The following is a 25,040-nucleotide window of genomic DNA, read 5'->3' on the forward strand; positions in this document are numbered from 1 at the left end:
CCATGAAAAACCTTTGTATCAATTGCGTGGGTATGCTAAACTTAAAGAGGGGAATGAAATGTATAGTAAAATGGCATTTGATTCCCTTGACCACTGGAGTGATGGTGTTATGCCTTCATCTGTCTTTATTATGATTTTTCTTGTGTAAATACAACTTAGGTACTTTTGGGACTTTGTATTCTTTCTGTACTCCTCTGGCTTTCTGCTGCCATATCTCCTCCACTGTTTCTTAAATGTGCCCACTTTCAAATTCATAATATCTTTCCACCTTCCCAGCTCACCCTCTTACAACTTAAGAGGTCCTGCAAAGCCACCATCTTGATAAAGCTGTAAATAGGTGCAAGTAAAATTTAAAGGGATGTTTTTTTTTAATATTTGATTGTTTTTTTTTCCAGAGGTTTCAAATATTTATATATATTTTTTTTCTACAAAACAAAAAAAACAATATGGTAACTGAGTCATCAATTAACACTTCTAATAAAGCAATGGATGATGTAGAAATGGAAAACCCGAAGAACAACAGGTTGGTGTCAGAAATATGTATTGTCTTGATTACTGTCTCCCAATTTCTAGTATCTTTTTGACAAAACTGTAATCTTTCCAAAGATGTAAATACATAATACATACATACATACATACATACATACATACATACATACGGCATTGCTTTCAAAATAGATAGACGTTAATATGTAGTTGGTCCACCTTTGCAGCTATAACAGCCTCCACTCTTCTAGGAAGGCTTTCCACAAGATTGTGGAGAGTTTCTGTGGGAATTTTTACCCATTGAGTAGAGCATTTGTGAGGTCAGGCACTGATGTTAGTTGAGAAGTTTGATGGGGTTGCGGTAAACCATATAAAGTGGTGTATATTAATGTCTTTTGCTGTCTACATAAGGGGGCAGCATATAGATTACATGTAGGACTTGTTGAAAAGCATGGATCTAAACTCCTCTAAGTGATAAAAAAGCAATAAGAGACCTGTGACTTTATAATTATTTTTAATAATATTTATTTTTTTATTTTTTTACAAAGCAAAGACACAGAAAAAATGAAAACAAAAGTAAAAATGAAGACTGTTGGCCCAATCAACATTGTGAGTCTTTTTTTCATATTATGGTATTCTGGATAAATTTGCTTCCTGCGTTACCATTTAAGTCATGTCATGAACTTCATAACAATCATATTTTGAAATATACTGGTAATTACCCACAGGGTAGTAGATAGTCTGGCTAGGCAGCTACCTCCCCTGTAAGGCTAGACTGGGAGCGTAGCAGGTAACAACCCAGCATGGAACATGTGCAGAAACGGAGAGCGCACTGGTTTAGTACTGGTAGATGTCAAACAGGAATAGTAGGGCAGCAACTGAGGACAAGCTGGGGTCAGCAAACAGTTTACCGCCTGAATAGTAGCAATGCATAGAGTGTGAGGACATGTTGTGTCAGCAACAGGTTAAAGATCTGTACAGTTGTGATGCAGAAAATGATGGTGCTTTACATTAATATTAATCAATGTAGCTGGACAAGCCACATCAAGGGAACATTTGCATGGGGCAATACATTATAAGAAGGATATCATTTTACCATGGTTTTGAGTGATATACAGTATATATATATATACATATAAATGTATTTGTTTTTACAGTTTCGATATTCAGATGGGCTGGATGTTTTCTTGATGATTGTTGGCTTCTTCGGATCACTTGGAAATGGCCTTGCCCAGCCACTACTGAATATCTTGTTTGGGGAAATGACTGATAGCATTTTGTGCCATAACTCATCTCTTCAAAACACAAGTAAGACTTAAAGTGCTTCTGTTATGATGTAATATATATATATATATATATATATAGTAGAAGTATTATTAGTAGTATAAACGTTTATCCAGCTACTAGTAGACCATTACATTGGCTGCTATTGTAATACATTTCCTTTATTTGCAGCTGAATGTGCGAAGTTCAAACCACTTGAAGAACAGATGTCATTGTAAGTGTATATTTAATTTATTCATTTTTGGAAAAATAAGTTATGAGAAGTTGTTGAGGTTACCTAGATATCACCAAATGTATTTAATGTCACTGAACAACTTCAACTTCCATTTGCATACAAGTTGATATTAGCGAATAAATGAATAGCAAAAAGGAACTCGGGGAAGAATTTGAGAACATTCCCTTGCGTTGGGAGGAAACAATGGTTTGGGTTCTACTGACCAATCTACCCTTTGGCATCTCTACTGTTACATACTCACCAACATTTCCTTCCTGGGTCCTGGGACAAAGTGGGGGGGGGGCACGAACTCTGCGTGACCCTGCAGCATTGAGCTCTAGGCTACCTAGTACAGATACTGGGTAGTTTGGAGCTCATGTACAAGCGTTTGGGCTGTTTGTGTTTTAGACATACACAGCTAAAACACAATGCTGCCTGTGCACGTCTTAATTCACTGTGCATAGGCAGTATTTTTGTGCTGGGCAGACCCAAATTTGATGGGACAGGACCCAAAAAAATGGGACTGTCCTGGGAAATTCAGTACTATCCTGGAAAATTCGGGACTTTTGGAAGGTATCAAGAATGATCACCAGAGAGAACCAATATGAATACTAAACTTACTGCAAACCATCAATAATGCCTTGGGGATTTGTAGGTACAATGGAAAGTGCCACATTTCAAAACATAGCAGCATATAAAATTCTGTTTCAGTGAGTTCAGCCCATGAGTTAAGTCCTAAATAAGATCAGTAGGCACTCTTGAAACCTAGAAATTGCTCCAGAAACAGTGAATTTTAACTACTGAATACGTAAACTCCATGACCAGGTTAACCCCTTAAGGACAATGGGCGGTCCCTAAACCCATTTTGTATGCATTTTGAGCCCATACATGTACGGATGGTGTCATTAATTCACTTATCTCTGAATTGTCAGTGCCCCAGAGCGGAAGAAGAAAGTTACACCTTTAAATATTTGTTTTAAAATAACTGTATGCTTATCACATTTGTCCATAGGTTTTCCTTGTATTATGTTGGCATAGGAGTAGGTGTCATCATTTGTGGATATATGCAGGTTTCATTCTGGGTTCTGGCCGCAGCAAGACAAACTCGAAAAATGAGGAAAGAGTTTTTTCATTCAGTATTGGCTCAAGAAATGAGCTGGTTTGATGTCACCAAATCGGGAGAACTCAACACCCGTCTCACTGAGTAAGAAATCTTTGTTATTTAAACAGGGATTTTTTTATTATTTTTTTTTAAACAATTTCCAAATCTTTTCAACATTTTCTTTCTTTTCCAGAGACATCAATAAAATCAATGATGGAATTGGAGACAAAGTAGGCCACCTTTTGCAAAATGTTTCAACATTTGTGGCAGGGGTTACAATCGCTTTAGCTAAGGGTTGGAAGCTTGCACTAGTGTATATGTCTGTAAGTCCACTCATTGCTCTTTCGGCAGCATTATTTTCTAAGGTGAGTGTACAAAAATTACCCCTCCATGTTACTTATAGAATCACATGAACATTCTTCTTTCTTATTAAAGGGCAACTATAACAATAAAAGCTAACATTTACATCATGTAGGTGACATTAAATGATTTGTGTTGGCCATTTTAACCAAGAATGATTACAAAGCATTTATCAAGTAATACATCAGTGATTTTAATGTAGCCCTGCATGATAAACGGCAAACTTTCTGTGAACTAGACTTGTGCATTCGTCTTCGAGCGAACATGAAAACGATGCCAGAGGAAGACCCTGCAGGTGACCAATAGGCTCACTCGCACAGCCTTTTTAACTCCTGATTTCCGCTCCCGTTAACCCCTGCGATGCTGCGTTGGATAACGGGAGCAGAAATCCGTAGGTTAAAGGACCGTGCAAGCGACCAAAAGGCTCACTCGCACGGCCCCTTACCACTAGTTGCTATGCAGAAAAAAGAAAAAAAAACCTGGGACCCTGCTGCAACAGTTAAAAGTCCGTGCCAGCGACCAACAAAGTCGCCGGTACGGACATTTAACTTAGCATAATAACTTATTATAACTTCGGACACAATGCTGCCCTCTGTTGGTTAGATACATTGAGTAGCTTAATAAGTTATTATGCTACTCAATGTAAAACCAACAGAGGGCAGCATTCTGTCCGATGATATACCGTATTTGCAAGATTATAAGACGAGGTTTTTTCTAGAGCAAATACTCTGAAAAATACCCCTCGTCTTATAATCGGGGTCGTCTTATAATCAGACCTCAAATAGGTCTGACTATGAGACTAAGATCCAGATCCCCTGTAACTTGTCTAATTATTTGTATTTCTGACATATAATAGATGATGGTTTCTCTAACAAGCAAGGAACTTTCTGCCTATGCAGAAGCAGGAGCAGTGGCTGAAGAAGTCCTTTCATCAATAAGAACTGTTGTTGCATTTGGAGGAGAAGAAAAAGAGTTACATAGGTATTACCTTCGGCCACTTATCTGTGAACTATGCTAAATATTATGAAATAATAAAATGTATCTAACATCTTCTATGGTTTTCCCCTTTTTTAGATATTCAGCTAATTTGGGAAAGGCTCAAAAAATTGGCATCAAAAAAGCAATTGCTTCCCAGCTTTCGATTGGATTTATGTATTTCATCATTTATGCCTCTTATGGACTTGGCTTTTGGTACGGCACAACATTAATTTTGGACGATGCTGGATATACAATTGGGGATGCCCTTGTGGTAAGTTTCATATTACAGAGAAAACAAAATAGTAATACGTGTAGAGAGTCACACTGTTTAGGGGTCATTTGTCACAGTGGCTATGAAGGAAACGTGTAAGGATAGTCAAATTGGCAACTTATTGTAAGTTTACAATAAAACGTGATTTATTAACCAAAGCGGCAGCTTGCAGGAGAATTGCACTGACTTTCTGGTATTATAATACAAGTATCATAATGCAAGTTTCTCCTGCAAGAAAGACTGAATGTGGCTCTGCGTAATGTGTGGTTCAATTGACTCATGCATTATGCAGGGTTAGCTTAGCCATTCTTACAGGAACACTTCTGCAAACTCAAATGGTTTATTCACAAATATGAGACATGACTGAAGCTTTAAGTTTCACCTCAGTGACTTCATTTTACATCAGCTGCTATAATAGTTCAGATAGCCCTATATAATGCATACCTAAATCCATAAGAGTCCTTGAAGGTCACCTCACTTATTGACCCACGCATTGTGTAGGACCAGCTTAGTCCTTCCTTCGGAAAGGTTTGCCTACATGGACCTTTCAATACATAAAACTTTCAGGGAATTGAAATTACTTTATCTTCCAAAAAACTTCTACAAATGCTTATTCAGTAAAATACTTTAATAATTTGTTAATTTCAGGTTTTCTTCAGTGTTGTTATCAGCAGTTACTGCATTGGTCAGGCGTCTTCCCATTTCCAAGCCTTTACTGTTGCAAGAGGTGCCGCGTATAATATCTTTAAGGTTATTGACCTGGTAAGTAGATGTAAATTATGTATTAAAAGTCAATAACTTTTTTTTGGAACCGCAAAATTTATATGAATTCCAACTTCCCATAAACCCATTAGATGATGCCCCAACATATTAGATTCACATGTTAAAAGTCATACAAATAGAGTTTAAAGAGATTTTACCATAAGAAACCTTTGTTACCGAGATACAAAGCAAAACAAATTCTGTTTGGTGTATTTGGTCACCCATAAGTTCTTAAATGACCCAAAATAATGATTGTTTTTTTTTTCTTTAAAACATTATGTTTTTCCAAATAGTAGAATAATTCCATATTGCATTGATATACTAAATTGACGTTGCTATAATTTCTTTCTCAATTTCCTCTTACATATCTCAGAAATCTACAATCGACAGTTTTTCAGAAGAGGGATATAAGCCGGAGAGCATAAAAGGAAATGTCGAATTTAAAAATATTAGTTTTTGTTATCCATCTAGATCTGATGTTCAGGTAAGAAATATTATATCTCATATTAATATGAACCATTATGATTATTGTACCTAATGTTGTAGTTAACAAATTCAGCTGTACCATACTTTCCTAATTTTCATGCCATTTAATGTTTAGTTTTAGCTGTGTGTTTTCAATGCAGTGGTATTTAAAAAATTTGCTAAAGAATGTCAATATTGTATAAGAGCACAATTTATTTAATATTTATTAATTTGGAATCCGTGGTAAATAAGGCTTTGTAATTATTTTGTGATATTCTCTGATTTGATTTTATATTTAAGGTTTTAAAAGGTCTTAATCTAAATGTAAAACCTGGGCAGACCGTGGCATTGGTCGGACAAAGTGGATGCGGAAAAAGCACGACCCTGCAGCTTCTGCAACGCCTGTATGATCCACAAGAGGGCACGGTAACATTATTAATGAAAAACATTGAACATGTTGCTTCTAACTTAATTCTTAGCAAATTCTTAATTTACCTCCAATTGTTTATTTTTAGATTTTTATTGATGGCCATGATATTAGATCCTTGAATGTGAGGCATTACAGGGAATTCATCGGCATAGTCAGCCAAGAGCCTGTATTGTTTGCAACAACAATTAAAAATAATATTAAATATGGACGAGAAAACGTGACAGATGAAGAAATTGAAAGGGCTGTTAAAGAAGCTAATGCGTATGACTTCATAATGGCACTTCCTGATGTGAGTACTTACATATTTTAACTGATCCTTTGGGAACTACGTTAAATATATTACAAGGAATCTTGGAAATAGTTTTACTGACATATGTACAGATTGACATTTCTGGAAGTAACACCTGTCAGCTGAGTTACTATATCACAATCAATATACCATGAATCACATAATATTAAACTTTAAATGTATTGCCAGTTGTCAAGAGGAACATCAATGTCAATTAAATCAACTGATCTTCACGACTGTTTTTACCCATTTCAACCCTCATTTTGTAATATAGGGCCATTCATCAGACGCACATAAAGTGTTTTTTCATTAAGGGTCAATTAAATATTTTGTATGCTTTATATACATTCTAGAAATATGAAACTCTTGTTGGAGAAAGAGGAGCCCAGCTAAGTGGGGGGCAGAAGCAAAGAATAGCCATTGCTAGAGCCCTGGTGAGAAATCCCAAAATCCTTCTCCTGGATGAAGCCACGTCTGCTTTGGATAGCGAAAGTGAATCCATTGTACAAGCTGCATTGGATAAGGTAACTAGTCCTGTGAATGGGTGGTTAACAAAAAAAGCCCTCAGTCCCACCAAAAGGGACATGAGCAACATAACATGGAGCAACGGCCGGTTGGTCTTTGCTTGTATTTATGTTCCATATGCCTTATGGAAACAGATATAATAAATGATATAATAAATATTATATCCGATAGGCTCATAACCTGTATACATGTTTGGTGCTCCTAGGGATGCCCCAAACAAAGGAAACAGAGGCATTGTGGTGGAGCATTATGAAATACGGATGGACTGTGCTTGATGTGTGGCTAGAATGGGCACAACAGAGGCAAGATTGTGCCTAGTCTGTATAAAGATAATAATACCTAATCCCTCTACTTTATGGCTATTTATGTTTCCCAGGCAAGGGAAGGACGTACTACCATTGTTATAGCCCATCGTCTCAGTACAATTTGGACAGCAGATTCTATTGCTGTTTTTGAACATGGAGCTGTAGTCGAACAAGGAACACATTCGGAGTTAATGGAGAAAAAGGGAATTTATCACTCACTTGCAACAACACAGGTATATTACCTAACACTTACTGTATACTAAACACAACTTGTGTGATATCCTGGTCAATTCGTTGTTGTTATTCTTGTGTTAACGTATAGGCTGCATTCATTTTCCTAATAATAATAAACATTATCAGGGCAAAAGGGGCGGCATACCTTAAAGCCCACGAAAGCTCTCTTTTGGGGTTTATTAATAACTGTGCTGTATTTCCCAGAGTGCCAGCAGATAACATTATGTGTGGTAGCCAGAGAGGTCATCAGAGCGGGCTGGTGGTGTTAAGTATGACATCAGAGGGGAATGCTAGGCCAGCAGGGGAATGCTAGGCCAGATCCCGAATTTGATTAAAGATAGCCCTAATAATTACCAAACAAACTTAAGAAACATTATTGTTTTATTACATATTTTTTCTAGTCCATAGCAACAGAAGAAGAAGAAGACTCAACTGAAAAACAGGAAAGACCAAAAAGACCATCTCTATTAAAACGATTGACGTCTAAAACATCTTCTCTCGGAACGGCTGAAGAAGGTGAAAAAGAAGATGACGAAGAGGAAAAGATGTTAGTGGAAGAGGTAATAACGTAAAATTCCAAATCGAAAGAATGGCAAGCAGTGAGAGAGGACATTAAAGTGGTATAGGTGAAACAACGGCAGTTTAGAAGTTCAAGTAGTCGGGCAGCCCCTACCCTCAGATTTAGGGACATGGACATCTTTACCTCCTATAGTACAGACATTGCCTTACCTGCTAACTTGGTAGCCCATTTTGTTAAAAGGCTCCAAGGTATGAAATATGAAAACAAATAATGACACAAGTATATCAATTAAAAGCTTATTTTATTCTTTATAAATGATTATCTAAAAATTGTTCAAATCTAAACATGACAGGATGTTTGATCTTCTCTTTCATCCAAGTCAGCTTTCATCACTCCTGTGATGACAATTAAAAAAGTTTCTCATGTTGTTTTCTTTGCAGAAAAAACTCCCTGAAGTTTCTTTCTTTAGACTCCTGAAATTAAACAAGTCGGAATGGCCGTATATTCTTGTAGGAACCATTGCAGCGATGATCAATGGATGTGCTCATCCATTATTTTCCATCTTTTTTGCCAAAATTGTAACTGTAAGTAAAGACGACACTCTGTTTACTAACCATATTCCCTTTCTTGGCTATGTTGGCTCAAATGCTTTCAGAAATTATGCTTTCTAAAATTAAAGAGGAACTCCCACCATTGTTTCTTACTAGTATCAGATTAAAAATAACTTCTAGTTTTGCATAATGTAATGTTCCAGGTAGCTGCGCTGTTATCTTAGCCCTGAGTCTGTATCATGCTGCCTGAGAATAAATGGCTCAACCAGCCACTTGGGCTAACAAAGGTCAATGGAAGAACCAACTTCATTACCTTTACTGTAAAGAATCACATTAATATGGTGTTTGAGCAGGGAAAGTCACCCAAAATACCACATGACTGACAACAATGGCATTCTCCAGGTCTGTAGACAAAAAGTTTATTGGATCAAAAGTAGATAAAACATGTTTTTTGTCAATGCCGAACTATATTAGTGTAAACAACACTGTGTTTTATGCTCAATGTAAAACAATATTTTTTTCCAAATACTTAGTATATCATAATTATGCCTTTCACCGGTGTACTTTCTTATCAACCAGTTAAGAAGCATTCTATTCAAACACCAATGTATGTTTTTTATCATGAGAATGTGGTGTTAAAGGGAAACATACATTGGTGTTTGAATAGAATGCTTCTTAACAGGTTGATAAGAAAGTACACCGGTGAAAGGCATAATTATGATATACCGTACTAAGTTCTTACATCAGTAGGTCATATAGATGAGATAAAACTATGTACGTTGACAACCATGATTAACATTTGGAAGTACTTAGTCTTGCTCCATTTTTATCAGTGTGCTCCAATTGTTTCAGCATTCCGCAGTTCTAGAAATGATGATTTATATTATATTATTATATTATATATATATTATTATTTATTATTTAATATTATATTAAGCAAGTATTTCTATCAACAGAGTAAGTGGAAGTAAAACTAAGCAAGTAGAAATACTGTCACTGGGAACTGAGATCTTCATAGATTTATGAAGTTTATAATAACTAAATCTTATCATTTTATTTCCTGACAGCTTTTTTCAATTGAAGATACGCAGAAAATCCGTCAGGAGGCTAACATATATTGCATCATTTTTGCTGCCGTTGGTGCGATGTCTTTTTTTACGTATTTTTTACAGGTATTGTGATTATCTTACCACATGCATTTTTCTATGCATTTTTGTAGCACTCATGCTATAAATACTTATAGTTGTAGTCGGGCAGGAATATTGATATTTTGTTAGATGTAATCAGGGGTGTATTTTACCTTAGGCGAACTGAGGCCTAAAGAGGCTGGTCCAGGGGGAGGCAACCCCCTGCTGCATTACTGGGGACACACCGCATCGGACCACCGGGCTCCTTGGTGGGCTGCTGGTCGGGGAGATCAATGATCTCCCTTGTTGCCAGTCCATTTGCACTATGCCGGTCCAGTGACGTATCTACCTCTGGCACTGTCTAGACCTAACCCTGCAATACATTTTTGTGGTGTTATGTCCTGTCTACCCATTGTACAGCGCTACAGAATTTGATGGCGCTATATAAAACACTAAATAATAATAATAACCCAGGGCGGTGCCTCCTGCTACCCCTTCCATGCCGCTGTCCCCTTCCACACCTCTGACATCATATCCCAGCGTTCTGCTGCTGACCCTTGGACATGCCACCCTAGGCCAGACTACACCACTGTGGCCATCTGTGATTAGCTGGCTGACGTGACTACATTTTTTGGTATATTTTTAAATATTTAGGGACGTAATGTAGACAAGGAATGTCTATAATGCAGACGACTCAGAATATGGCTCTGCTGTGGGCCCCTAGCGAATCACAGATTTGTTATTGCTTTAAATAGTGGGTTTCAGTACTTTTCTGTTGTTTATTAGGGCTTTATGTTTGGAAGATCGGGTGAAGTACTAACAATGAGATTGAGACAGATGGCATTTAAAGCAATATTGCGGCAGGTAAGTGTTAATTTAATAAAAGACACATTCGTCATTGTGGAGACATGTGGGATCTTATCCTTCTAGTGTTTCCTTATTACTACTCACTATACAACACTTCCACTGTGGATATGGCTGTTATGTATGGTGGCATTAAGTGGAACTCAGGGCCAGGCTCAGAACAAACTTACTGTAGACAGTCTACAGGCGAACAAATGTTAATGTTTTATGAACAGGTTCCAAAAGGGGAAGATGGAACAAGATATCAGCTTAACCTGTTTCATGCCCCTTACAATCATTTAAATACTTCAATGAAGAGATTGAAACTCAGATATTAAAGTAGCCATAATGGTATCATCACTTTTTGAGTGTTATACTTCAATAATGTATATGACATAAAAGATCCCACCAAATCTCATAACTCAATATAATTGTTTTGAAGAGGAAATGCACACTCGTTTATTATGTAAAGGAGGTATGTGGGAGCTGGGGGCTTGTCCCAGATAACTACATCACTGTTCATTATAATACCCATATACAGTATTTATATTAATTACAGATGTTTCTATAATTAATACTTTGTCATTTTTCCTAGGACATTTCATGGTTTGATGACAAGAAAAATAATACTGGAGCTTTAACAACAAGACTCGCTACAGATGCTTCCCAAATCCAGACAGTAAATATATTTATTTTTGTCTGTATATAATACATTGCTTATATTTTATCTGCTTTTTTCATATTATATATAGATATGTATATGTATACCTATTTATATGTTATTCCATTTAGATTTATATTTTCAATGGTTTTTTTTTCTTTTTTAGGCAACAGGTTCAAGACTTGGTCTGATTGCAGAGAATGTGTCCACTATGGGATTGTCAACTATTATTGCATTGGTTTTTGGCTGGGAACTGGCCCTCTTGATCCTTGCCATGACTCCTATTCTTGTTTTTGCCGGTCTGCTAGAGACAAGGGCACTGGCCGGCTTTGCTAATCGTGATAAGAAGGAGCTTCAGTATGCTGGAAAGGTACCAATGCTCATAAATAACTGCAAAATCCTTTATTTATTAGATATCAAATTGTGTGTATGAGCCAGTGGTATATGTTGTTTGGGAGCTGCCCCAGCAACCCCTATACCTCTGCGGACACTATCAACTGATGGCATATCTTGGTGCTCAGCCTCTAAAGCATGCATGGCACTGGGTAATCAGACAATGGTTTTATGTAGGTGAAATGCAGAGGCTCATGTAGGTCCAATTCAGATTAGAACTGTTTTCAAGACATGCACATATTGGCGTAAGAATATCTTATGTTACTTGAATGGTTTTCAGGATACACAATACTAGGAAAGGCTAAAAGATCTCAATATGTACAGCTTGTAGGGGAGAAGAGAGAGGTGGTATATGGTAGGAACATTTAAATATATGATTTAACAATGTACTGGAGGGAAGTTTATTTCAAATGTGGACAAATGTTAGAACATGGGGTCATTGTCTAAAACTAGAGGGTCAGAGGCTTAGTATGTAAGGATGTCATATTGATACATTGATACATACATGGGCTAGGTAAATGGCTATCCTAAATCCTGATTAAGAGTCTTTACGTCAGTAAAACCAGGCAAACTAGAAGGGCTGAATGGTTCTTATCTGCAGTCAAATGTTATATACACACACCAACAATCAGCAATGACTGCTTTGTTTGACATATTTTATGCCTCTGATTTTCCATATTTAACTTTATTTTTCTCACCATGCATTAATAGATTGCAACAGAAACTGTGGATAATATCCGGACTGTAGTATCTTTGACTAGAGAAAAAACCTTTGAAGAAATGTACAGCGAGAGCTTACAAAAGCCATACAGGTCAGGTTTCTTTTTAATTTCTGTCTATTTAAAGTCACTGTATTGTCTTTGTGTCCAGTACCATTAATGCCTAGAATATATCCTTAAGAGCAACTTCTGACAAACAACCAAACTTCTGCTAAATGAATAGCTCCTCGCTCCCAAATATAGAGCACTTTCTCCCTTTGTGGGTGCCGGCACTATGCCTTTTTTTTTTTATATTGCATCTCTGACTACAGTGCATGATGTGAGCGAGCCATTAGCTGCAACTTTTTATGGTATAAAAAAATGCCCAAGCTCCTCCCATAGACACATAGTCACATACTTACACACACTAACACACACAGTAACATAAATACACACAGTAACATAATTATACACACATATACTAACATACCACACACATACACACACAGTTACATACTTACACATAGTAATATACTTACACAGACACACACAGTAACAAAGTAACATACTTACACATACAGTAACGTACTTATGCACACTAACGTACTTATACAAACAGTAATATACTTACAGACACATATCCCAGTAACATATTTACACACACTAACACATACAGTAACATACTTACTTAAAAATAACTTAAATAAACATACACACAGCCCTCCTACCTTTGTTGTCCATCAGCCACTGAGAACTCTTGTTCTCTCTCCCATTCCCCGCATGCTGCCAAGAAATGACATTGTATCCCAGTGGGGACTGTGGGGACCTCCGTTACACCAGTAAGGAGTATATCATACCTCTGAAGTGTCCTGTTATAACACTTAAGAGTCTTGATTTTGGGCCGCGTTCCCGCTGTTCCTTGTAGCTGCCTCACGTTCCCACTGTTGCTTGCAGTGGGGATCACAGTTGTTGGAAACCATGCTAAAACAAAAGATTGATAAATATCTGGATGTAAATGGTTTGCATGATCATAAGCAGCATGGATTTACTACAGGGAGATCTTGTCAAACTAACTTCATATATTTTTTTTGACCAGGTAACTAAAATAATATATGAGGGAGGAGCTGTTGATATCACCTCTCTAGATTTCAGTAAGGCATTAGTTACTGTCTCTCATAGAAAACCGCAGTCTTTGGGTTTGGATGCCAAATAATTGAACGGATAATGCAATAGTTGAGTGACAGGATACAGAAGGTTGTAGTTAAGGGTGTATACTCGAAAAGGAGGGATGATTATTTGAAAGGAGGAGAAAGGTTAGCACAAGAGGTCATAGTCCAAAACTAGACAGCGATTTAAATCTAATCTAAGGAAGTTCTTCTTTCCAGAGAAGGTGGTAGATAAACGGAACAGTCTCCCAGCAGAAGTGGTGGCGGCTAATACAGTGAGGGAATTTAAACATGTGTGGGATTGACATAAAACTATCCTGACAATGGGACTGTACCGAGGACTCATTGGGCAGAATAGACGGGCCAAATGGTTATTATCTGCCATCAAATTCTGTGTTTCTATCATGGGCCACTTAGGGAGATTCTCTGAATGTTTCTGTATGCCAGATAGTAATGTTATATACTACATGTTCTGTCCTGTCTACCCATTGTACAGCGCTACCGAATTTGATGAAATATATAAAACAATAAATAATAATATATATACTGTAGATTAATGTAGAAAGTCTGATAAATTTGTTGTCTAATTATCGATTTCATGTTTTAGGAATTCACAGCGCAGAGCCAAGATATACGGCATATGTTTTGCTTTCAGTCAGTCATTTATATTTTTCACTTATGCTGTCAGCTTTCGTTTTGGGGCTTATTTGATAGAAATCGGAAGGATGAATCCAGAACAACTTTTTCTGTGAGTAGTTTTTGCAATACCATTATAAATCTGCTTAAAGTTGACAGATATAACATTTGCATGTTGTGTATTCCTTTAAACTTAGTGATGCCTAATTTAATATGTAGCTAGGGGTTTAAAGAGGCATTTTCAAGGTATCAAGGAAGTAATCATGATCAAGTTTTTCCATGAGAGAATACCTGATGTTAGCCGGTATAAACTGTTACAACATTTTGGGGAATTTCCTAGGAATTTTGAGAAAGCAGCGTCTACTTTACAAGTAAGAAGCTGCTTCCCCTGAGCAGAGCCGGCCTTAGGCGTTGTGGCGCCCTGTGCGGACTACTCCTCTGGCGCCCCCCCTCTCTGCCCCCCCCTCACTACCCCCCCTCTCTGCCCCTTCAAACTACCCGCCCTCTGCCCCTTTAAACTACCCCCCCTCAAACTACCCCCCCTCTGCCCCTTCAAACTACCCCCCCCTCTGCCCCTTCAAACTACCCCCCCCACCCCCCCCCCCACTTACCTTGTTGCCGGAGTCCTGCGGTAAGAGCGGGAGGCATCCGTCTTCTTGCTCTGCCGGCATTTCATGCTGGCATGAGATGCTGGCATGAGATGCTGGCACCGCGACGGAGTCACGGAGATTAAGGGGCGCCGAGCGGTTGCCGAGAAAACAAAAAAAAAAACGATGCTTTAATCTAAGTCCCGGTCAGGTGCCCCTGCAACCATGGCGCCCTGTGCGGTCGCACAGGTCGCACACCCCTAAGGCCGGCCCTGCCCCTGAGCCACTAACACTTTTTACTACCCCAACATCCAATGCCTGCTCCTCCATGGGAAATCTCCATTTTGACCCACCACGACAGAGACAATTTAGATCCTTCTGTAATGAAAGAAACCTCCAAGACCATATAACATAAATTAGAACAATTTAAAGATATGTACATTAAATGACTGGCACATATACATTTCTTGTCTCATCTGCCGGTTTTATCCCATTTCTGATGTGTCCACTGTGCCCACCAGGTTTCTCAGAGTTTGAAATATTTTATTGTACAGAATGTAAAAATTGCCACATGCCATGTTAAAATATGTAATCACATCATTTAGGTTGTTTTAATGTGAAGTTTATTACAAATTCAGTTAAATAAAGGTAACAAGGGGAAAAGATGGTTTCTTGAATTCCATAAGAGCTTTTCTCCTTTTCTTTCACTTTTCTTTACTAATTACTAGTGAATTGCCATTTATTTTCTGCTTGATTGTGTTAAACATCTTAGGGTATTTGTAATTCTGGCATACGGAGCAATGTCTGTAGGACAGACCTTGTCCTTTGCGCCTGACTATGCCAAAGCCAAATCTTCTGCTTCCCATCTTTTTCACTTGTTTGAAAGAGAACCGGCTATTGACAGCTACAGCCAGCAAGGACTTAAACCGGTATGTGAATCCACAATGTATATTCTTTCTAACTCCCGTCAATTAAATATGTCTGAAGAAGTAAGGGAAATTGTAATATTTATATGTAATACTATTCCATAGAATGGCTTGCTTATACCTCACGCTGACTGCCCACTGAAGTAAGAATCAATTATTTCAATTTTTTAGGATAATTTCCAAGGAAATATTCAATTTCAGAAAATTTCTTTTAATTACCCATCTCGGCCAGATGTCCCTGTTCTCCAGGACTTGTCAGTTAAAATACAAAGTGGGCAAACTGTGGCTTTTGTCGGAAGCAGCGGATGTGGGAAAAGCACCTCTATTCAACTTCTTCAGAGATTCTATGACCCACAGCAAGGAGAAGTGGTATGATCCATGTTCTATGTATATTGAGATAGTGCTGGTAACATTACGACTCACCAAACCCCACCAACATTTCACATGCCCAAAGCTGGGTCCCTTTCTTGGTTGTAGATGCTGGCCTGAGGGTTTAGCCAGAGACGGGTATTAATTGGGTGTTAAAGCTGGAAAATGACATCATATCTTGGCACTCCATTTTAGTAGAGAGCAGTGTGAGATTGGGGTATGTGCTGCAGAAAACCTACCGCCAATATGGTATATGGTAGGTGTGCTGAGAAAGGGGCTGAATCCCCAAAATGTTTATGTATTTGTATAATGCAACAAATAAATGTGGTGATTAAAGCAGATTGGCGGTACACGTAGCACCCAAAGAAGAGGCTTCTTCCGTTTTCTTTATTTTTAAGGATTTCTCAGTTGCACAATTTATTGGGCCTTGGCCTTGTCATACGAGGTAGATAATTTTATCTGTGTATTGTGTTATTATTTGCTGTAGGGCTGGATAAATGCTTTTGCTTCTTTTGCAGCTGTTTGACAAAGTTGATGCTACAAGTCTGAACGTACAATGGCTTCGTTCTCAAATGGGAATTGTGTCCCAAGAGCCTGTCCTGTTTAACTGCAGTATTGCTGAAAACATCGCCTATGGAGACAATACCCGCACTGTGTCAATGGATGAGATACAGCGAGCCGCTAAAGCAGCCAATATTCATTCTTTCATAGAGGGGCTGCCGGAGGTGTGTGTTCATTAGTAGAGCAGGTTTCCTAAGGTAGACTGCCTAGAATGAAGCTTTTTCGGGGTGCATCTACTGTAGAGATCAAATGGAAGAGATGTCACTTTTTCCTCTGCCTGTTAATGCTGCGCTTATAACGTGTCATTATTTACACAATTTTTGCACACACCATCCACCTTTAAGCATGTCCCACACTTTCATGTTAATTTGTGTCCGTATTGTGCATATACATTACCCACAAAGCCACGTTATTTATTTTTAGGTTACAGTTTGGGAGGGGAGGTGAAGTATATGTTGTCTCACACTAATTTTATTATGCACCAGGATCGACCTTCATAATGCATATGAAGTTAAAATATATAGATTCATCACAGCTTCCTAAGGTTTAGTAAATAACCCCAATTGTTTTGCCCAGTGGCTCGAGCTAAATGGTAAGCCAAAAAAATTTTAGCTTCTTGAAATATATATCATGTCGCACCTACAGGCACATATACATTTTGATTCTGAGACTGTCTATACATCTGGTGGCCATCTAGCTAGTGCAACGTGTAGTTAATACACTGAAAGGGTCCTCTAAACATCTTTCAGGTCGGTCCATTAGTGGCCCTGATGATGACTGTGGCAGTATTCAAGTATTTTTATGTAGCCCACAGCTAGCCTGAGGTCTAGGCTATGCAACCCAGCCCTTCCTCCAAGAAGATCAGCACCCCAGATGTGTTTGTTAAATTTGTATTTAACTATATAAACAAATATGCTTATGTTCTTAGAAATACAACACACCTGCTGGAGGAAAAGGAGCACAGCTTTCTGGGGGTCAGAAGCAGAGAATAGCAATTGCCAGAGCGCTTGTACGGGCACCCAAACTGCTTCTTCTGGATGAAGCCACTTCCGCATTAGACAATGAGAGTGAGAAGGTAAGAATAATAAGAACAATATAACTATCTGATAAATTCATAATCTGTAGATCTCCCCTTCCTAGTGATGTATTTGTGATGAGCAGTAGTGCTTAAAGATGCCGGTTCAGCACACATTGGAGGCTGTATCGTATAGCAGGGATGGTGCTTCCAATATAAAGAGATTACACAGCTGTGTAGAGCTCCTATTGGCCCAAGGAGTATAAAGAAGAGAGACCATGACTTCTCATAAAGTCATATGATTGTAATACATTGTTTCTGTAAAAGCAAACTTGTAATCATAAGCATCAGGTTCCTTTCCTTATGCATTGTAATTCTTTGGAATATGGCTCTGAAAAAATCCTTCACATAAAGCCTTAAAAACCTTGAGCTGCATCTTGACTAACATTCATGAAGGGACTGAATAGTCAGAAAGTCAATGGGGGGGACATAAAGAATTATATTGCTGTTTAAGGGAACTGGCTGTAGTTATTAGACACCTTCTGTATTACATTATAAGTTCTTTAAAGCTAGACTTGTGTGTACCTTTACCTTGGCTTTCTGGACATTTTATTATTTAAAGTATTATTCTTCACTGTATTAATAAAATCACTTGTGTGTAGGTTGTACAGCAAGCCCTTGACCAAGCAAGAGAAGGCAGAACCTGCATTATGATCGCACACAGACTGTCCACGGTACAGAATGCTGATGTTATCATTGTGATGAAGAACGGGAAGATAATAGAACATGGGAATCATCAGCAGCTTCTAGCAAATCGCGGGGCTTACTATCAATTAGTGAATGCACAATCAATAACCTAACATGAACATTGCAAATATAAGCAAACATGATATAAATATAAAGTAAACCCTGGCCCAGACTGGCCATCTGACACACTGAGCAAATGCCTGCTGGGCCAGTGGCAAAAAGGCCAAATACTTACTGATACTCTCTCTTCATCTGCAGAGTTGGTCCTGCAGTGTGTGGCCGCCGAATGGATGTATAAAAACATAACATGGCCACGCATATCCAGTCAGCAGCCCCATGTACATTTTTTGGTGGCCCCTGGCCTTAAAGTGCCACGGCCACGTATACATTCCAAGTCCGTTCCTGGCTTTATGGACGTCTAACAGAGAGGTAGATATGTAGATATGAACAGTAAATTAAAGGGGATTAGCCACTTGATACATAATCACTTAAAGATACAATTGTCTTGTATCTGTTGGTCTATTGTTTTTTCACATGTTATGATAGATCTTAGATAGATAGACAGACAGATAGATAGGCTTCTGTTGTGCCTTTTTATAGTTTATATTGTGCCTTTGAAAATGCAAGAAGTGATTACTACATATTTGTTTACATCAGTAATTGAAGGTGCTTTGTATGTTCTCACTAAGGGCAATGACCTGAAATACAATTTGTCATCGGACTATGTTATGTTAGGTCATTGAATCCATCCGACCGTAACGGTGCTGCTATTCACTGCGTTAATGTGCAGACACTCCAGCCATGAATCAGTTGGTTCATAGGAAAGCATTACTTCTGGTTTCCTCACAGCAGATCTTAATGACAGCATTGATAAAGAAACCAAAAAGTTGGTTTAAATGACATACCCAAAACTGACATTTTTCAAAAGAAAATTTAGCGTATTCGTACACTGCGCAACTTAATTAAATAACACAACTGCCAATGTTCTGCCATAGCCCAATGGGGGAGAACGCAGACACATGGGTGGGAAGTAATTTTGTTTTGGTCATGGCCGATATTAATAAATCTTATTTTGACCCAGCATCTTGTATCGCACTCTTCACTTAGAAAATGGTTCAGTGGATTCTTCTGGAGACAAATGGTAAAAGAAATCAAAGTTTAAAAATAAGGGGACCAACCACAGAAAGCAGGGACACTTGGCCCACATACTAAAGGTAATGGTGTCTATTTTGGCCATAGTTAAGCCCTTAAATTGCTGAATATCTAGTTGATTGAAGCCTAGAGCTCATTTAGATTTAGAGCAAACATGTTTAAGAGTAAGACTGTTAAGCTATCCCCACGAAAGTGTTGGAATTGGTAGCTGTTCGATCCATTAAAACATTGCAAGAAGACATTTACTACAACAGCATCTTAGCTTTTGGTGACATTAAATGTGAAGGAAATAGGGTGCTTCACAGAATTTGTCGCTCTAAATGTGTAAACGGCAGCACTTTATTTGTCAAAGCCTTAAACTACATTTTGTGTGATGTGGCCTGGTCATATTCCTGTATGACAATCCAAGTACCCTGGAAAAAGTCAACAAAAATGCTCTTAGGACACCGTTGAATTGCTTTAAAGTCTTCCTATTCATTCCATGACAATTCCAGACTAGTTATGAAAGTTTATTCCAGTGGTCAAGGATGCAAGCATACATGGGGTAATATAGAAAATCACTTAACTAGAATTTCTCATTTTCACATTTTTGTCCAATTAATAAAAGGAGACACTATACATTTGGCTGCGTAACACCTCAAGATTGTAATAATTTAAATCTTTTTTACTATTATTTATGATTTATTATTGTGTAGTTGTATAAAAAGTACAAACCATCTTTGTGTTCCTTTTGTACTAATGACCACTGTGGTATCAGTTGACTGCCCCTTTTTTTTCCAAAGTATTTATTTCAAGGAAAACAGGTTTTTGAGAAGATGACTGGTGTGCCAAATCTACTCATTATGAGTTGTAAAGAGGAACTGTAACCAAAGAAACTTTATCATTAAAGTATTTATTTAAACTAGCCATACTGTGTGCTTTTTTGTTTCTGTTTAATCAGCTTACACCTAAGAGGAGAGTTAACTTAATGGCAAGGAATCTTTATGAGAGTTCTGAAAGGACTGCTTTTAGGTGGGTCATACCCTGGGAGTATCCCATGGGAGGCTAACCGGAGCTCTTCCTCTTTGTGTGGTTTTGTGACAGTCGCTTTGTGTGGTGTGAAGTTAGCCATGTTTAGGGATTGAGCTTTTTCCAGGCATCTAGTAGGCAGACCCCAGAAAAAAAGCAGAAAGTGACTTGGGGAAGCAGAGCTTCTCCCAGAGACTCCAGGTTACACCAGCAGAGTTCCCTCTGAAGAGGAGTATAGGGGCGGATGATTGCTGGTGATTGCCTGAGTGGTAGCATTCTCCTGCCATATTAATTTAGGATTATTGCTTATAGTAGGGGGTGAGCTTTCTCAACCCCAAGTGGACTGATTTCCAGATACATGTATAAAAGACTACAGTACTACAGATGAAGTGAAAGGCATTTATATATTTGGAAAAAATCACATTTCTTCTCAGGAAGCCCGCGTTTTGCGTTGGGGATTGGGAAATTTTTGGTGAAAGCATTGATTGGCTGATTATAGAATTTTATACTTGAATATGTTTTTATTGCAACATCTAATTAATTCTCTATTAACAATTTATATTCCACTTTTATTCATCCAAGTGTAGCACAGTGGCCTAATACGAATGCCATGTTACCCCGACAAGCTGTGAGTTCATTCACACCCTTGTCTGCATCCTGATTTTTGATACTGTATAAAATTTGGTGTCTTAGTTCACTGCTGCACTCATTTCCTAAAATATAATATATGATGTGGTAACAAACACTTACCACATGTCTGCTATTAATTATATAACTAGAGTTGGAAATCTTTGCTATTTAAATGTTTTCAGTCACTTATCTTCACTTCCTACTTGTGGCTAACGGATTTGTGTGTTTTAACATTTCTAAAATCCTATTTATACTTGACTATGATCTTTCTCAGCCAATCAGCACTGCCCGGGGGTGTGTCTTATTCTACTGGCAATCATTCACTTAGGCGCTGATACAGCAGGCTTGCTAATGCAACCTAACAGAGATCGCGTCCTCACTTAACCTCTGCAGTGAACTCTGGATTCCCTCCAGCACTTCTCTTCTCTACAACAGCAATTATTATTTCCTTTTTACGTTTGACACAGTAAAGGATGGCATTCGCATTTACTACTAATCAGGCCAATGTTCTCAGAACTATCTGTCAGAGATAATCATACAATAAAATATTTATCACGCTAGCATTTTAACATATTACCTTATAGATCACACTTTTGTTCTCCCCAGGGGTTTCTACTCACATATTTAATTTTTCTACATCATATGATTTAGCTGTAAGAGACAATATCCTAAAAACATTCACAAATACCTCAGTGGTACACGCCTATTATCGGATGGTTAGAAACAGATTCATGTTACAGAGAATCTATAAGGCACAGGGCTGGGCCGGGGAAGAAATGTAGCACGTGTGTCCATCCCCCAGCAGGTCATTAGAGTGCAGGATTGGGTGCATAAGTGACAGCAAAGGAGAGTGGGCTGTGCGGGATATAAGAGTACGTCCGGCTCTCCCATGTCAGCAAAAGCCAGCATCACTGTGATTGTGTGATCAGGCAATCAGTCATTCCCTATTGGTAATGGCATGGCTGACAAAAAAGAGTAGAGACCCTGCTGGTCTCCATGGTAAAAATGGTAAAATAACCCTTGGTGCTGAAGAGATTAAAATACATTATTAAATCTATAAGTGCCTTAGCTAAATGAACAGTCATGATGAGCAAGCTACATTACAACAGTAACATCAAAAAAGCCCTAATAGAAGGAGAAATCAGATGAAAGGACAGCTTGACTACGGGCGGGAACAGGCATACCTTCCTTCCTGGGCTATACAGCCCCCTTCACTTCTGCTGTTTGGGGCCAACTCTTTGGGAACAATTGACTTGGAGGATATAAAAGATGGGTGCTTGGCTTGGTACTTTAGTAATCTAAAGTCTGGGCTATTCTCTCCCTCTCAGATTAAAGTTGGTCTGTTTATTTGGTACATTATGGTCACAAGGTTTTGGTGACTTTATGTGTCAGTATAGCGCTGGAGTAGGCCATCTTAGATATGACTTACTCATGGGGAAACAAACCTGAAAGCAAGGGCACTCCCTGGTGCTTGAGCTCAGGTGATTGTATTCTTGTGGTTTGTTCAGTTTGCCGGAAAGATTTGGCCAGAAGATGCAGCTGGAAATTAGATCACACCTGTACCATGTGTGGTTTTCTTTAAGTGGTACCTGATTCAAGTTCATTTAAATTGATTTGGAACCGTATATGTTGGTGTGGTAGTGTGCGGCTCTTCATACATTGGAAGCTGTAAAGCTCACTTCTATTGGGAATCCATCAGGTGGCACTCAGTCCCAACCTGGAAACTTCTCACACCCGGCCTCTCCCACAGGATTAAATCTGCCGCACTTTTTAAACCCAAGTGATTGGCATCCAACCTGTGTCTTGTAGGCAGAATTTTAAAGGCCTGACTCTCCACTCTTGTTTGGAGGCTTTAATCCCTTGGTGCTTAGTTTGGGGGAAGGGTTAATACACTCCATCACAGTTGGGATATGACTCTAACTACCCTCCCTAAACCAAAAGTGTCCCACTTTGTCAATTTGTAATGTTGGCAGATATTACAAAGTCAATTGTCTTGTGTTTGCTGTAGGAAGCTTTGTTAAAATGTTGTTTCCATGATGTGTCCACTAACCAGTACATATAGGCACATTGGGAAAAACGTGCAATTGGATTAACGTTTAGGGACAGCAGTTTGTCAGGAGCCTCCGACCGTAGCTCTGCTGGCAGCCATCAGAACAAATCCTTTAAGAGTCACTGACTGACAGGGAAACTGTCCATGAAACTGGGTGCGTTATCGCATATCGCGTGCACTCTGATTCATAAAAGTCCGGTTAGAGCAGTGGAGATCTGTTACACTGTTAATGAATAACCAACGTATACATCATACTTTGAACTTCATATGGTGTACAGCATAAAAATTAACCACCTAGTTAGTAACACTTTGAACAATAATCTAAAAGCAAAACAATACAACTAACAAAAAAAAAGTACACTGTCAAATAGTATAATGTAAGCAGAGTGCTATGTATAATCTAATTAACAATTATTACAAGTGTAATTATGAAAAAAAAGAACAATGAGACTAGGATTGTACGTACATTTTTTTCCTTCATTTTATCATTATCACACTTTATGGAATCAGTAACATTCTGGAGTCTGTTTACTAAATGTTTTGGTTTTTTTTTATTATTTATCATATTTTATATTGCATTGATTAATATTATTTTATTTTCACATTGAACCCATGTGCTGCGCCACAGCAGTAAGCTGCAGGCCCGCATTAGGTGGCCCGCATTAGGACGGCTCTAGTGCTGCTCGGCCTCCCCCGAACCAGTGAAAGATGCAGGTGAGGTAAGCAGGTGCAGGAGGTTGAATGGGTGAGTGAATGTATACGTGTTTAGGGGCAGAAATGAGACAGGCAGGCTGTTAAGGGGGTCAGCGGTGGCAAGGGGCGGATTTGGCACAGGCAGGCTGCTTAAGGGGCAGATGGGGCACAGGCAGGTTGTTTGGGGGGGGGTAGCACAGGCATGCTGCTTCAAGGGCAGAAGTGGCACAGGCAGGCTACCTCAGTGCAAAGGTGGCGCAGGCAAGCTGCTTCAGTGGCAAAGGTGGCACAAGCAGGTTGTTTCAGGGGCAGAGGTGGCACAGGCAGGGTGCTTCAGGGGCAGAAATGGCACAGGCAGGCTGTTTCAAGGGCAGAGCTGACACAGGCAGGCTATTTCAGGGGCAGAGTTATGCTTTACCATATCTGTTCAGTAAATGTTATTTATTTAAATCTCTAAATACTCTAGGTACGCCCCTGCACTAATGTAAAAAATTAAATTGAATTAAATTCATTAAATAAGTAGAATAGAATCCACTTTTTTACGAGAATTTTTTTACGAGAATTTACAGTCTGCATGCTATTTTATGAATATGGTCATCAGTTTAGAGTTCTGCAGGCTTTATGACAATGCAGCAATGCCCATATATATTTATTTTCAATATATATTTTCAATAAATATATACAGTTTAGACAAAATGTGGTGAAATAAATCATGATTGGCTAAAATAGTGACAGACCGCCAGGCTTTAGTTTGGTTTTTACTTATGACATCATGTTCTCTTTATCCATGTTGCTGTCTCTAAATAAATATACTTCAATTCAATAAGCGAATTTTTTTTAATTTAAAGAAACAGTAAAGCATAGAACAACGTGGAAAATGTAAAATATCACACAAAGAATGACCTCAACAATGAAAAAAGTGCACACAGCAAAAAAAGACTGCAATGAATTGCGCAACACTGACTTTTATGCAAAATGCTATGACTCATGAATGGATTACTC

General features: G+C 38.5%; 1 protein-coding gene across 1 annotated transcript; it reads left to right on the top strand.

The window, feature by feature from the left end:
* The first annotated feature begins 428 nt into the window (after positions 1 to 428).
* Positions 429 to 18,700, top strand: ABCB5 (ATP binding cassette subfamily B member 5). The gene is made up of 27 exons (XM_053467185.1): positions 429 to 523; positions 1,035 to 1,095; positions 1,644 to 1,794; positions 1,942 to 1,984; positions 2,997 to 3,188; positions 3,280 to 3,451; positions 4,303 to 4,427; positions 4,521 to 4,695; positions 5,344 to 5,457; positions 5,831 to 5,941; positions 6,223 to 6,348; positions 6,438 to 6,641; positions 6,995 to 7,165; positions 7,543 to 7,704; positions 8,107 to 8,265; positions 8,666 to 8,809; positions 9,844 to 9,948; positions 10,690 to 10,767; positions 11,342 to 11,425; positions 11,574 to 11,777; positions 12,512 to 12,612; positions 14,272 to 14,412; positions 15,660 to 15,816; positions 15,985 to 16,182; positions 16,701 to 16,907; positions 17,672 to 17,818; positions 18,421 to 18,700. The coding sequence occupies exons 1-27, from the start codon at positions 447 to 449 to the stop codon at positions 18,616 to 18,618; spliced, it is 3,807 nt and encodes a 1,268-aa protein (XP_053323160.1). The 5' UTR covers positions 429 to 446; the 3' UTR covers positions 18,619 to 18,700.
* Positions 18,701 to 25,040: the final 6,340 nt, after the last annotated feature.

This window comes from Spea bombifrons, chromosome 5 (assembly GCF_027358695.1).
Source record: "Spea bombifrons isolate aSpeBom1 chromosome 5, aSpeBom1.2.pri, whole genome shotgun sequence".
In the NCBI taxonomy this organism is placed as follows: Eukaryota; Metazoa; Chordata; class Amphibia; order Anura; family Pelobatidae; genus Spea; species Spea bombifrons.